The sequence below is a fragment of the Eretmochelys imbricata genome, chromosome 1 (genome assembly GCF_965152235.1).
Source record: "Eretmochelys imbricata isolate rEreImb1 chromosome 1, rEreImb1.hap1, whole genome shotgun sequence".
NCBI lineage: Eukaryota > Metazoa > Chordata > Testudines > Cheloniidae > Eretmochelys > Eretmochelys imbricata.
In genome coordinates, this window is record NC_135572.1 from 120337909 (window position 1) to 120351790 (window position 13882).

General features: G+C 41.4%; 1 protein-coding gene across 1 annotated transcript in view; it reads right to left on the reverse strand.

Moving 5' to 3' along the window:
• Positions 1 to 9767, reverse strand: part of EIF5B (eukaryotic translation initiation factor 5B) — a 72492-nt gene extending 62725 nt beyond the window's left edge. Inside the window, exon 1 of the mRNA XM_077814598.1 lies at positions 9596 to 9767. Coding sequence (XP_077670724.1) covers positions 9596 to 9630 — 35 coding nt within the window. The 5' untranslated portion in view covers positions 9631 to 9767. The remainder of the gene's footprint in view (positions 1 to 9595) is intronic.
• Positions 9768 to 13882: the final 4115 nt, after the last annotated feature.

A 13882-nucleotide genomic window follows, 5' to 3' on the forward strand; every position in this document is an offset into this window, starting at 1 on the left:
CATTCAAAAACAAAACAGTTTTTTTGTACATAATTCTATATTTGTAAGTTCAACTTTCATGATAAGGAGATTGTATTACAGTACTTGTATGAGGTGAATTGTAAAATATTCTCTTAAAGAAAAGGAGGACTTGTGGCACCTTGGAGACTAACAAATTTATTTGAGCATAAGCTTTCGTGAGCTACAGCTCACTTCATCTTGTTTTTTATAGCACATTTGTAATAAAAATATAAAGTGAGCACAGTACACTTTGTGTTCTGTGTTGCAATTAAAATCAATATATTTGAAAATGTAGAAAACATCTAAAAATATTTAAATAAATGGTATTTTATTATTGTTTAACAGTGCAATTAATTATGATTCCTAAACCTGAAGACTGAAACTCAGATTATGTAACAGACATCTTGGACAGATTTGTTCCCTTAGTCAGCAAGTATTAAATTAAACAGAAAAAAGAAAAAGCTATTCAGCCATGCATGAACTGAGCAACTGGAGCGGTGAGGTTTATAAGTAGCGTATGGAAGAAGGGCCAAGTTCTCTTCAGTTAAATCAGTTCAGCTCCATAAAAGTTAATTAATGGAAATACACAAGAGTAATGTACTTTTTCAAATCCAGCATCCCAAGACAGGGATACAATTCCAATTTCTACATGGATAAGCAGAGTCAACAGGAAACATGATCTATCATCCACTGAAACTGAAGCAAAGGCTTACAAGGTAACGAAGACGCATAGGTTCAAGATGACAAGTGTTTTCTGCATCAACCAGCCATTCACCAAGAGTCTGGGAAATACAAACATGACCACTGAGGTGTGCCTTCTGCTTTAAAGATGCTACAGGTAACAAGCTATACATTTGACTACAGCCAAAATGAACAGTTCTTGCTCAAAGGACTTTCCAGTTAAAAAAAAATAAAAATGGCTCACCGTGTAAAATGACAGCAACTTTACAAAGCCTCCCAGTTTTTAAAACTAGAAGAGTACAATAAACCAACAGAACAAGAAAGTTGCATCACTACAACATAATACACTCACTGCTCATGTTTCTAAAAGGAAGTGTTTATGAGATTAATTTTGCTGAAGCAACTCTCATGATACGTCAATTTCAGTTACACCAGCACTGCTCCAAGTGAATTAAAGGGACACCAGCAACTTAGGTCACTTCTTTTTTTTGGACCTGCCATTTTACTGTTAATATCCCAATGACTACAAATGAAAGTTTTCCAGGAATACTCAGAAAGAGGAAAAACAATGTACTTCATACATTTGACTTCACCATTTTCCTGAATAGTAAGTGTCCCTCGTTTGTTTGTGGGGGTCTTTATACCCAAAACAGGAAAGAGAAAAGCATTTAAAAACTGTAAACTGATTGAAAGACTACTGAAATTGACAGGAGTGCATGTATTACCAGAGACTACTTTTAGCTCTTTAAAACTGACGAGATTTCAAGTTGATGGTATCTCCTCAAGGAAGTAGCCATAGAATAACTAATTTTCTGATGCACAGCATATGAAAGCTTTTGCCCATAAGAAGTTTGAAATTAATCAAACTTTTTAGAGTGTGCAGATTGCACATCAATTTCTTGTTTCATACCATCTTTAAGCGGGCTTTAAGGGGAAAATGCCTGTGTTATGTGACTAAATGGGACTTACTAGCTAGCTCTGGAATGCCATTCAAGACATTCAGATGTTGTCCTTGGTCCAAGTCTCTTTCTACTCAGATAGACAAAGGCTAGAAACAATAAGGAAGCAATACTTTGTTTCCAGAGTAAGAAGGGTAAGAAAGCTATTTTCAACACTAATGCAACCCCTTCCTGCAACATTAAATGTAATCTGAAAAAATTTGGCTGTTATATACCCACACACAGAATGTAAACATCGCCTAGGTGGTCTTTTCCTTCTTATTTCTCATATTAGAAATCCAGGTCTTTTTCATTCAGTTTATCCTGGAAAACCGTGGTTGACAGAAGTAGTAAAACCTGTCAACCAACTAACTAGGAAGTAAAACCTGATTGAGAAAGGATGAACATTTTGTTCAAGCTCTTTAAAAAGATATTTCATTTGTGCCCAGACTCATTTGACAAACATTTAACAGCTGGAAGAACAGGTCTAGCTACCACACCAACACTTCTATCCCTTCAGTTTAAGGCTCAGAGAGCGCCTAATCGTCTGTGGATCATATAAGCAAAACCTGATGAAAAAAATGAGTTAAGAACTTGTATTCGAGCATTGTGGGTTTTCTTGGTTTTTTTAAAAGCAGGAACTCTTTCTGTGAGACATCCTACGACAAAGATGCACAAGCCTTCCCCTCTCCCCAACCCTCTTTCACATATCACATTTAAAAGTATGATGGTGCAAAAGTTCTAGCCAGACAAAGTTAAAAATGAAAGGACTGACAGAAAAACTAGATACCAAGCTACAACAATGCAAACTCTCCTTTTAACAGTTACAGTGGACAGAGGATAGAGCTGCGAAAGCATCTGACTGCATGTTAGGAATGTTAACAATAAGGCTTCATTTGTTGCAAGCAGGGTGAACATAAACCAATGTGTTTTTTTTTAAATGGAGTTTATTTAAAGTGATAATATCTTAAAATATTTAAATAAATATGCTGAATCCATGAGTCCCTATCAAAAACTGTGAGTTAAAGGCAGCTTTTCTATATAAAGAATAGGGGGGAAACATCTAACTTTTCAGGTTAAGATTTAGAAACGTAGCATAATAGGTCACATGACATATTAAGGGCTTGTTTTGTTTAATAAAAATGCATTTTAAATGGTGGTTGGTATGTTTAATTAAATTCCAGTTACCATCTCAATGCAGCTGGGCACAAATCATGACCAAAAATGTTAAATTATTAGTAAATAAGCAACAGTCACCATTTTCTAAGACACTTAAAGTGTATAATTATTTAATAAGAATCTGAAAATATTAAGTGATATAATTGCTTAAAATGTATATAGTTATAGCGTACCCACCTAGGTGGCAAAAATATCTAAAACCTAAATTTACAATCTATTTAGTTGTAAATCAAGATGTTTTAATATTTATTATATCAACCAATAAGAATGCACTTGTCTTTAGAAAATAACTGAAGTATAAAGGGAAAAGTTGATTAATACTGAAGATTTAAGTCACTCCACCCAGACTGCAAGCCTATTCATTTTGGTTCACAATTTTCAGGAATGTTCTGAAGACTACAGGAATAGTGTTTCCATTCTCTGCTGCCATGCCATGTACTGTTTCCACAACTGTGACAATGAGTAATTAAACTGTTTATAAAGCCTACCTATCATAGAATATCAGGGTTGGAAGGGACCTCAGGAGGTCATCTAGTCCAACCCCCGGCTCAAAGCAGGGCCAATCCCCAACTAAATCACCCCAGCCAGGGATTTGTCAAGCCTGACCTTGAAAACTTCTAAGGAAGGAGAGATTCCACCACCTCCCCAGGTAACCTATTCCAATGCTTCACCACCCTCCTAGTGAAAAAGTTTTTCCTAATATCCAACCTAAACCTCCCCCACTGCAACTTAAGACCATTACTCCTTGTTCTGTCATCTGGTACCACAGAGATCAGCCTAGATCCATCCTCTTTGGAACCCCCTTTTTCAGGTAGTTGAAAGCAGCTATCAAATCCCCCCTCATTCTTCTCTTCTGCAGACTAAACAATCCCAGTTCCCTCAGCCTCTCCTCATAAGTCATGCGTTCCAGACCCCTAATCATTTTTGTTGCCCTCCGCTGGACTCTTTCCAATTTTTCCACATCCTTATGGTAGTGTGGGGCCCAACTGGACACAGTACTCCAGATGAGGCCTCACCAATGTTGAATAGAGGGGAACGATCACGTCCCTCGATGTGCTGGCAATGCCCCTACTTATTCATCCCAAAATGCCATTAGCCTTCTTGGCAACAAGGGCACACTGTTGACTCATATCCAGATTCTCGTCCACTGTAACCCCTAGGTCCTTTTCTGCAGAACTGCTGCCTAGCCATTCGGTCCCTAGTCTGTAGCGGTGCATGGGGTTCTTCCGTCCTAAGTGCAGGACTCTGTACTTGTCCTTGTTGAACCTCATCAGATTTCTTTTGGCCCAATCCTCCAATTTGTCTAGGTCCCTCTGTAGCCTATCCCTACCCTCCAGCGTATCTACCTCTCCTTCCAGTTTACTGTCATCTGCAAACTTGCTCAGGGTGCAATCCACACCATCCTCCAGAACGTTAATGAAGATATTGAACAAAATCGGCCCGAGGACCGACCCTTGGGGCACTCCACTTGATACCGGCTGCCAACTAGACATGGAGCCATTGATCACTACCCGTTGAGCCCGACAATCTAGCCAGCTTTCTATCCACCTTAGAGTCCATTCATCCAGCCCATACTTCTTTAACTTGCTGACAAGAATACTGTGGGAGACCGTGTCAAAAGCTTTACTAAAGTCAAGGAACACGTCCACCGCTTTCCCCTCATCCACAGAGTCAGTTATCTTGTCATAGAAGGCAATTAGATTAGTCAGGCATGACTTGACCTTGGTGAATCCATGCTGACTGTTCCTGATCACTTTCCTCTCCTCTAAGTGCTTCAGAATTGATTCCTTGAGGACCTGCTCCATGATTTTTCCAGGGACTGAGGTGAGGCTGACTGGCCTGTAGTTCCCAGGATCTTCCTTCTTCCCTTTTTTAAAGATGGGCACTACATTAGCCTTTTTCCAGTCATCTGAGACTTCCCCGGATCGCCATGAGTTTTCAAAGATAATGGCCAATGGCTCTGCAATCGCATCCGCCAACTCCTTTAGCACTCTCAGATGCAGCGCATCCAGCCCCATGGACTTGCGTTCGTCCAGCTTTTCTAAATAGTCCCGAACCACTTCTTTCTCCACAGAGGGCTGGTCACTTCCTCCCCATGCTGTGCTGCCCAGTGCAGTAGTCTGGGAGCTGACCGTGTTTGTGAAGACAGAGGCAAAAAAAGCATTGAGTACATTAGCTTTTTCCACATCCTCTGTCACTAGGTTGCCTCCCTCATTCAGTAAGGTGCCCACACTTTCCCTGACTTGCTTCTTGTTGCTAACATACCTGAAGAAACCGAAACCCTTCTTGGTACTCTTCACACCTGGAGTTGCAGCTAGCAAGAGATGTTATTTGGCCTTCCTGATTTCACTCCTGCATGTCCGAGCAATATTTTTTTTACTCTTCCCTGGTCATTTATCTAATCTTCCACTTCTTGGAAGCTTCTTTTTTATGTTCAAGATCAGCAAGGATTCCACTGTTAAGCCAAGCTGGTCGCCTGCCATATTTACTATTCTTTCTACACATTGGTACACCCCAGGTAACACACAGAAACAGATAAGATTTAAACTGAAAGAGAAACCCCACTAAAGTTATTCTATAAATAAAAGCAAATCCAGCTATTAGTATAAATATCTGAAGACCAATCATAGTAGCCAGGCACAGACACTAGTCTTTCCAATCCACAGATGGCACTGTTATTTCTTTAAAGGGATCCACCAAACCACCCACAAAAGGTAATTTTTATGTCACTAGGAAAGAAAAATGATTCATTTACAGCAAAGGTAGCCCTGTTCACCTCAGACTGTGTCAATAATCCTTATGAACAAAGCCTATTAATAGCACAATTAATCTCTACTTTAGAGTTCTGTACTGGCAGGAACCACTAATATCAAAACGCCTCCCACATTAGATTTCCAAAAGCAAAGTGTTCAGCAGACTTTAGGGAGCCTTCAGCTCTACTCCCTGCTGCAGTTATAAGAAGCTCTGCTTGGGGTATTATTTTGCGGGGAAAAAGTGGATGGGGCAGTTGTTGGAAATATCATATTGGTAACATAGAAAGTTTACTAACTAAAAGAAAAGGTGATAGTATGCTTCAAATTATTATAAACTTCTCAGTGGTTTTTCTGCTGCATCAGAAAGACTGACACCAAAAAAAGAAGCACAAGAGGAAAAACTAGTTAGTACATGACACTAGCAATTTAACTTGCAGAAAACCAAGCAATACACAGAACTATGTTAGTTGTACTATAACTCTTAATTTATCTAGTGTTCATTCTTGGCTGCAGAATCATCCGTTTGGCACTTATGACTTCTAAAGCAATATGCATGAATGATCACAGGAGTATGCCTATGCAACAGACTGCAAGGCCAAAGGGTACCAAAATAAGCGTGAGAATAAATACAGCCAAAGATTAAATACTTGGAAGTAAAAAGAACTGGTAAGGAAGAAAGGAACATAAGAAAAAGAGACTTACAAGGAGAAAGATAGAAAATATGGAAGGCCCAGGACACCTGAGTGAGAGAATGAGAACCAAGATGGGAAACGGTTTTGTAACATAATACCACATGCCTATATGGAAGTCTGCAGCAACAGCGCGTGGTGTGAATTCAAAGCAAAATGGCAAGAGCCCTATATTTTCCCACAACCACCCCTCTCCCCACTCAAACTTTCCATGCAAGAAAATCCTGCACAATAGGTTCACACCTGTGCTGCTAGAGTTCTATCCCATAGCCAAGGCCCTCTGTATCCTACAACCAGCTGGAACTAAATTCTGCATCGAGGCATTTCTGTTGCACTCTCATGCAGGAGACTGAAAATTTTTTACATTTACATTTTTAAAGAAATTGAGTTCTCTTATTGAAAGAGTATCAGTACAACACAACCACTAAAACTTCAGGAAGTCACTAGTTAAGGCAGCCTCCACATGCCTTAACACCCAAATATCATATCTGAACGCACTAACTCTTCACCCGAAAAACTCCACTGATCACAATGCATACAAAGTTCTTTTACATCAATCTTAACTCCAAGCAAACTGGATAAATATATTCTCTATAGACATATTCACAGAAAAAATACCTATAATCAGCTATTTGTATCTGGAAGTATGGTGCTTAGAATTAAGATTTATGCATAAGTGTGATGCAGAGAAATTTGATGTATTCACTGGTTATATGGTGAAAGTAAATCTATATAGAAAATCAGTGTTGAAAAGAATGTTTACGAGAGATGTGGGCAAATTGGAGAGAATCCAGAGAAGAGCAATACAAGATGGAAAGGTTAAAAAAAACTGAACATGTTTAGTCTTGAGAAAAGAGGACTGATGGGGGACCTGATGACCTCTTCAAACATGTTAAGAGCCGTTCTAAAGAGGATGATGATCAATTGTTCTCTGAAGGTAGGACAAGTAGTAATGGGCTTAATCTACAGCAAAGGAGATTTAGGTTAGATATTAGGAAAAACTTGCTAACGATAAAGGATAAACACTGGAATAGCCTTCCAAGGAAGATTGTGGAATGCCCATGACTGAAGGTTCTCAAGAGCTGCCTCGACAAAACACCTGACAGGGATGGTCTAGATTTACTTGGTACTGCCTCAGTGCAGTGGACTCGTCTTGAAGACATCTCAAGATCCCTTCCAGCCCTACATTTCTATGATTCTATTATTGTTATCCACATGAATAACTTAATTTTGATATTACTATCCTTTCTAGGTCTTCTTGCAGAGTTCCAATGCTCCCATTCTTCACATAGCTGTCCTCTTCTGCAACAACCCTGCACAGAGCCTTCCTCAAGCTTCCCTCCCTACTGGCTTAGCCTTGTTCCTCCCACTGAATTCGGCTCCTGAGATGCACTAACCAGCATGCTCCCCTAACACACATGTATTGCTATCTGCTGCACTAAGAAGTCACAACAGTAGCACCAAGCCCCACTTCTTTCCCTGCCTCCACAGTCCCAACCAACCTCTATTCCATCTCAAAGCCCCATCTTACTCCCATTCCCGCAATACCCCTACCCAGCCTGCCTCCCCAGTATGTTTTTGCTGAGCACAGCTGGTGAGTCAGGCTGCTGAGAAGAGATACTACAAAGCAGCATATATGGTGCTTCCCACTCTTCCATGGTGAGCAACAGCTACACTATAAATATTTTCATTAAAAGTCAACTCCCTACCCAGAAGGAGAAGGCAGATTATAAACTGTTTTAGAGACAAGGATAGAAAGCCTTAAATCACTAACATTCTTCATAGCATTTAGGATACAGCATACATTTTTACTAATAAATGCTTAAAAGTAGAGGAAGAAATCCAGTAAAATTCAGAGTTTTTTTTAAATGACTAGCAATTTACAGCTGATTTCATTCAAAAACAGATCATACATCAAAGGCATCTGAACCTAGGAATAAGATACATAACACGGCTGTATCTCAATGTCTATTTTGGGGTCAAGTAAAGGAGAGCATGTTGAAGAATCAGCTACAGCAAAATGAAAAAAAACACATGCGTGCTCATGTATTTTTATTTCCTTTTGGTTTGTACTATGGAAAAAAATACTTGTTTATCTCCTGTCAGCACTAATTATGCAGGGCCTATGATCAATTAAAGTAGAATTAGGTCTTGGTTTTGCTAAGGAGTATAAGAAATATACCTATTTTTGATGAAAGCTATAAAGCATGCTGCACACAACAGTGATCTTTCTGGTAAATTTAACAGCTTTCATGGAAGTCTATTCCTTCACCAAAAAGATGTTGACTGGCATGCGGCATTCAAGAAGGCATGAACAAGGCAGACAGTCAGAGGATCCTCAGGACCCTAATATTTTGTGACCATGGAATCATCTGTCACATGTATGAAGTGTGGAAGTGTTCTGTATGGAACCAGCAATATAATTTAAAACATCTTTAAGGTTTAAAATTGAAGCAAAAAGTGACTTTCAACACAGCTGAAGTCTGTGCTGCACAATGTCATCCAGCCATTCATTCTAGCTAACAGCGTAAAATACAGATGTTTAGAAATAGGACTACGGTTGAGAAAAGATCATTAAAAAATTAACATGATTATCTCTTCACCAACCACTTAAGCACTTTGAAGTGACAAAAATCCTCCTTTCCCACCTTTATAACTTCTACTTTACTGGAGTATATTCAACACCTCAATAGTTTTTATAAACCCAAAGAGCCTTTCACCTATAGACATTTCTTCCCACTCCGTGCTACAAACTCCAAGGCAGGTAACATTTCAGCTAAACATCCCAAGCGTTTGTGGGATCTGATACAGCATATATTGAAAGATATTTATCCCAATATATCCAGATGACTAGTGAAGCTTTGGGGATGCAGCATACGAGTGTTGATCTCTCCACAGATTTTCATTTCCAATTTGGCTTCAGTGCTCTGCTCCACTTACAGACAAGGCTCATGGATTTGGGAGGCAGACGTCCCTCCCAGAATAAAACCAGGGGGGAAAAGACAACACCCACATGCGTTTGGGCTGACACCCAGCACTAGTTACTCACAACGCCCAGCTGCCCCGGGAAGGAACTAGCAGGGGGCGGCAGAGCCAGCTACACAGTGCTGGGACGGTCGCCCCCGCTACTCCCCCCAGCTACGGAGGCCAAGACACCGCGTCCGCGGTGGAAGAGGGCTGGTGTCCGAGGAGCGCGGAGCTGCCGCGACTCACCCGCGGCAGCCGGGGTCCCCAGAACAGCGGGCCGGGAAAGGGGGGGTATCCCCGGCCCCGCAGCCGGACCCTGAGGGTGGGAGGGCCCCGCGCTGTCACTCCCCGGCCCCGAGCCCGCTCCGGGGAGGACCTGGCCCGCTACCTGTCCTCGCTCTTGTTCTTCTGCTTCTTGCCCATGGCGGCGCTGGCGGGGCCGCCTGGTCACCGCTCGCCTCCGTCCGCGTCCGCCTCAGCAGGGTCCGGCCGGCCACATCCACACGCACTGGGGTGCATATGGTGAAAGGCCGCAGTGCGCACGCGCTTTCACCCCGGGACCCGGCGCGACGGCGGCCTACGGAGAGGGCGCGAGACAAGGGCGCAGGAGGGACCCGCCGGCGCTGAGCCAGGCGCTCACTGCTGCGCTGGCGCCCCCTCTGGCTGGAGGGCGAACAGCGGCAACAGGCGACACCCTCCCCTCTCACTGCCAGGCCAGCCCCAGACTCGCCCCCTTTACTGCCCCCTGCTGCCCAGCCCTAGGCTCGCCCCCTTACTGCACCCAGCTGTCAAGTGCCAGAGGAGGAAATTTCCCACCCACTCTCTCCTGGGGCATGGGGATGGGCGCTGTACAGAACAGAAAACAAGGGATGCTCTAATTCACTGGTTTCAGAGTGGTAGTCATGTTAGTCTGTATCAGCAAAAAGAACGAGGAGTATTTGTGGCACCTTAGAGACTAACAAATTTATCTGAGCATAAGCTTTTGTGGGCTAAAACCCACTTCATCAGATGCATGCAGTGGAAAATACAGTAGGAAGATATATATATATATATACACACAGAGAACATGAAAAAATGGATGTTGCCATACACACTATAATGAGAGTAATCAAATAAGCATGGAGAAATAGTTTTACTTTGTGTAATGACCCATCCACTCCCAGTCTTTATTCAAGCCTAATTTAATGGTGTCCAGTTTGCAAATTAATTCCAATTCAGCAGTCTCTCGTTGGAGTCTGATATATGCCATCATGTGCCAGCAATGCCCTTCTGCCATGTACATTAGCCAAACCGGACAGTCTCTACGTAAAAGAATAAATGGACACAAATCAGACGTCAACAATTATAACATTCCAAAACCAATCGGAGAACACTTCAGTCTCCCTGGTCACTCAATTACAGACCTAAAAGTCACAATATTACAACAACAAAACTTCAAAACCAGACTCCAACGAGAGACTGATGAATTGGAATTAATTTGCAAACTGGACAACATTAAATTAGGCTTGAATAAAGATTGGGAGTGGATGGGTCATTACACAAAGTAAAACTATTTCCCCATGCTTATTTCCACCCGCTCCCCACTGTTACTCTCACCTTCTTGTCAACTGTTGGAAATGGGCCATCCTGATTATCACTACAAAAGTTTTTTTTCTCCTGCTGATAATAGCTCACCTTAATTGATCACTCTCATTATAGTGTGTATGGCAACACCCATTTTTTCATGTCTCTGTGTGTATATATATATATATCTTCCTACTGTATTTTCCACTGCATGCATCTGATGAAGTGGGTTTTAGCCCACGAAAGCTTATGCTCAAATAAATTTGTTAGTCTCTAAGGTGCCACAAGTACTCCTCGTTCTAATTCACTGGTGTGGCCCAGTGAACAGAACAAGGTCAGACTATGGGATTCACAGACCTGCCACCTGACTTGGGTAAATTGTTTTCCCTCACTGCACCTTACCTCCCCCTCTGTAAAACAAGCACAACAGCAGCATCCTACATCCCAGGGATATTGAAAGAATTCATATTTGTAAAGCACTTTGAGATTACTGGACAGCCAACAGCAAGTGCCAAATCTTCTTCTTAGGTACCTACAGTGTGTGCAGGGCCAATATAAACAATGAAGAAGACACAGACCATAAAGCTTCTTCTCTAAATCCAACACAGAACACACAAAGCAGACATTTATCGTACATTTGAGAGAGGTTTTGGGGGTGTTTTTGAATCATCACTGAAAAGTTTTTGGAGAGAAGCACGTTTTAAAAGGATAATCAACCAGATGATCAGACAATGAAAAAATAAGTATTACAAATAGTTTCAGGTGCTATGCCTGTCCCCAAGGTTTCCTGTCAATTTTTGTGGTGTTACAATCATGTTTTCTAAAATTACAAAAAAAAAAAAATCTCCCTTTCTGCTCTGTGAACAACTCAAACACCAGCAGAAACTGAATAACTAAAGCCCCTATTTTGCAATGTACTCTATGCAAGCAACCCCATGTCCACACAGGGCTCTAATGATTCCAGTAGGGCTTTACAGCAGTGCAAGGGTCAACCCCACAGAGCTCATTGCAGGATCATAGTTTAACAGACGGTTCTGTACATGCAGAGTAAACACTGAAACTCGCTCTATGCAAGGTGGCGATAAATGCACAGAGTAAACTGAAAAATTTCCCCCCAACAATCTTTTATTTATAGTAATCTTAGATTGAAAAAAAGAATACTATTTTTAAGTTGCTGGTGATCCTTTAAAGCAGAATATAAAGAAATATCACATAGTTTAAAACAAAAGAGAAGATGTTTCAAGAATAAAAGAAAGCACATTGTTACCAAAAGGAAAGACAGTGGAGGGGCATTTTAATACCTGGGATTGAGGAACCATGTACAGAGGCTTTATCCTGGATTGTGCAGGGTGGTTATGGAAGCTTGGGAAATGTGGGGAGTTTAGGTTGGAAGCACTTGTCAATGGAAGGGTTTGGCACATGAAAGTGCTTTCAGGGGAGATGCCCTTAGGAAGGTACAGGAGAAGGTGGGTGCTATCTGAACAATCTGATTTGAAGCATTTGTTACTGGACACATTTGCTGGATCTTCACCTCATCCTCCATACCCTCAATTCTTCTTTCCCCTTGTACTGCATCTCTGTCCTTTCCTTTGCAATGGAATCTCTGAATATACAAGGTTACCTTGCAGTTAAGTTGTATATAACAGAGCCCAAATTCCAATATCGTGTAATTTGGCCCCAGACTACATTGCATGTCAGATAAGGCATAATTCAGAGGGAAGAAACTGTGCTAGGGATCAACACAAAGGCAGCTGACCCACAGCTCACCTTTGAAGAGATAAACAGAAACGGCTGCACCAACCGATGGGGAAAAAAGGTAGGTTTGCCTGCCAGCTGGCCTATGATACTAAAACTGCTTACAATACCATAGTAAATCAGGAAGTTTGATCAGTGTAGGCAGTACAAGCACACTGTGGAACTGCTGGAATATTGCTCAGCTCTTGGAAAACGTTCGTAGGTTCCACTCTATGTTAGCTTCATTCAAGGAATTAGGGAGGGTTTAAAGAAGGAAAAGACAAAGATTATCAAGAAAATTTCTTGGCAAAAGTATAGGAAAAAAGCCTGTGGTTCTGGCAGCATATACTTGCGTACCCAGTAACACCAATCGAATGACAAACACGCTAGTAGGATTGATCAAGCCTTTTCTTCATTACACAGAAATGTAAAAGAATGTAAATCCTAGATGATACCAGAATTTAAATCAAACTCTGATGCTCTTATTAGTAGCACCCACTTTTAAACAGTAACTAGTAGCTGAAAGCCTCTGCTGGCACACAGGTGTAATTTGTCAAGTGTGTAAATAAGGTAAAATGGCTGAGAATTTAAAAGTTGGATGGTAAGACACCACAAATCCTAATGATGATTGAACCTGCTGATATGCTGAACAAAAAAAGTTCTCAACCATACTTGTAGTTCTTTCCATTGCTTCACTCTTCACACACAACAGATATTCTAGGCTTCAGAGTGATGTCTGGGGTTATGATGTGGTCTGGTTGTGTTCACTTATGTCTGTGGGGTTTGTGTTGGGGGATTCTGCATTGAATTGTGAAGGTGGTAAATGAGGGGTGTGCTGCTGTGAAGGGCTGTGTGTGTTTGGGTTTATTATATACAGTGGCTCTGTTGTGTGAGTGGCTGTGCTGATTTGTGTCTGTGTGGTTATGCTAGGAGAGTAGCATGGATTTGTGCAGGTGGTGAATGAGGGGTGCGTGCTGCAGTGTGGCAGTTGGGCACCTGGGTGTGACAGTTGGGCCAAGTAATCCATCATTGTACCTTATCCCTTACATAACCTATAAAATTGTTGCCTGCAAATTAGCTATAGAATAAGGGTGGTCATTGGTTGAGTTACCTCTGACATTGGAACAGCCTAGGACTCTTGGCATGACATATACATGACTAATTGACTGTAGCTGTACATCACACAGGTATAATTCATTAAGTCAAAATGGCTGAGAACTTAAAAACTGGATAGTAACAAACTGTGAAACCCAGTGATGATTCATTCTGGTGGTATTCTGAACAAAGAGAGAGCTCAACATGCTTGTAGCTGCTTCTGTCACTTAACACTGACTGTACAGACATAATAAGCTTCAGAATGACTCCCACAGTGTGACAT